The sequence below is a fragment of the Blastomyces dermatitidis genome (genome assembly GCF_000003525.1).
Source record: "Blastomyces dermatitidis ER-3 genomic scaffold supercont1.3, whole genome shotgun sequence".
Taxonomy (NCBI): Eukaryota; Fungi; Ascomycota; class Eurotiomycetes; order Onygenales; family Ajellomycetaceae; genus Blastomyces; species Blastomyces dermatitidis.
The window spans coordinates 357,271-359,041 of record NW_025544776.1 but is presented as its reverse complement, the minus strand read 5'-3'; the positions used below and the strand labels follow the sequence as shown (position 1 = coordinate 359,041).

Sequence of the window (1,771 nt, the reverse complement as noted above, 5' to 3'; positions counted from 1 at the left end):
AGGAAGCAGGAACACAGTGTGTGAACAGCTCATTCTCACAACAACACCTCAGACAAGGTGTATGAGCCTCATGCCTGCAGGTGTAAAAGAGTATAACATTCACATTCTCATTTCTGAAAACACAGATATCTTTTGCCTGCACCATGAAGTCAGACAATAGACACTAGAGGATAGATCAATACAGATCTATCATTTCAAAGAAATTCATCAGAGTGAATGTTTTCACAATGTTAAACTTTACAGTTGTAAAAAGTTCCTTAATATCTGTGAATATCACAACTTCATGCACAGTAAAACCCATAACAATTTTCCCTAAGAACAGAAAAATCAGTGTCAGAAAGAAAAGATGAAAAAGAAAAAGACTTACAATCTTGACACTGTTGAGAGAGGGGGTGATTCTCTGATATGAATGAATAATTGTCTCATCATGAATATTTAAAATAAACATAATAATCAGTGTCTGTGACTGAGCTTCAGATAGTCATGTCATACACAGTCTTCATGCAATAAATCATTCTAGGAGTTGGTAAGAAGAGTGGGAGCATACACACTGAGAAATGTGATTCACTGAGCCTATGCAACATCTCCTTGAAACAGGGAGAGCTGGTAAGGAAGGCAGAGACAGTAAAACCAGGAGTAGCAGGAGTAGAGGTCGCAGGAACAGGGGTAGCAGGAGTGGGGGAACCAGACACAGGGGCAAGTGTAGAAGATTGAGGGAGAGCAGCAGGGGAAGAAGTGGCAGAAGAGGCAGGGAGGGACACTGAAGACCTGGCCACACATGACACAGGCAATTCCTCTATTATCACATTCTCCAAGTTCTTGATCAATGATTCAACACTGAGTTCACTATTATCAGCAGATGCAGATCTGTCAACATGTGAAGATTCTACACAAATAAAAACAAACATCAGTATCTGTGTCCATGCAAAATCATGCCAGGAAACACAATCAGAAACTCACTGAGAAGAAGAAATGATCAAGAATGTATAAGAAGGTGAAGAAGATGTGTCATCATTTATGATAATATGTTGTTCTGATGATTATTAGAAGATAAACAAGTCCTGATCATATTTCATAACATGTTACACTTACTGCTAACAAACTGCCTGGTATGAGCACTATGATGATGCTTGTTGTGGAAATGAGAGGCCATTGTCAGAAATGTGTACAATGTGATAGATGAACAGATGGAAAGAGTTGAACAGAAGAAGAGATAGGAATCTTGGATAAGATAGTAGCATTCAATGATAATGATGATGAAGATGATGATTGAAGAATGGGAAAAGTTAGTGAATGAGTGATGTAATATAGTGAAAGTTTCTTTGTGAGGGTGTATGCAGGATGCTAGCTGAATCAGAGATAGGTCACACAATTGTGAAATGCTAGTGACGAGCTAATCCGCATGAAGCTAGGATGTATGACATGGTCACATGGGCGTGACCGAATCTGGTGGGGGAGGATGTGGTTTGGAAGAATGTACAACTGTCAGATAATAACACGGCTGCTTCTGAACTACTAGCGTACGCGTGTAAAGGGGCCATAGTGTACACTAATTAATTTAGCATATGAGATTACAATATAAGAAGCCGGCGTACGCCTGTAATCGTACACTGGCTTAAGCAACCTTTGAATCACAAAGCAGTTGACATATGAAAATAATCATGCTATGTTAATTATGTCTTCTGATTGCATGTTCCTCATTTACAGCAGATTAATGAGATGATATCTATGAGATGGAAAGGTCAGTCATATTACAGAGACTGATCTGATT

The 1,771-nt window shown here is 39.0% G+C and overlaps 1 protein-coding gene across 1 annotated transcript; it reads right to left on the bottom strand.

Moving 5' to 3' along the window:
- Positions 1-175: 175 nt before the first annotated feature.
- On the bottom strand, positions 176-1,153 carry BDCG_02452 (uncharacterized protein; the record flags this gene model as incomplete). Its single annotated transcript, XM_045417995.1, has 4 exons — positions 176-312; positions 364-400; positions 552-886; positions 1,093-1,153. The coding sequence occupies 4 exons, from the start codon at positions 1,151-1,153 to the stop codon at positions 176-178; spliced, it is 570 nt and encodes a 189-aa protein (XP_045274670.1).
- Positions 1,154-1,771: the final 618 nt, after the last annotated feature.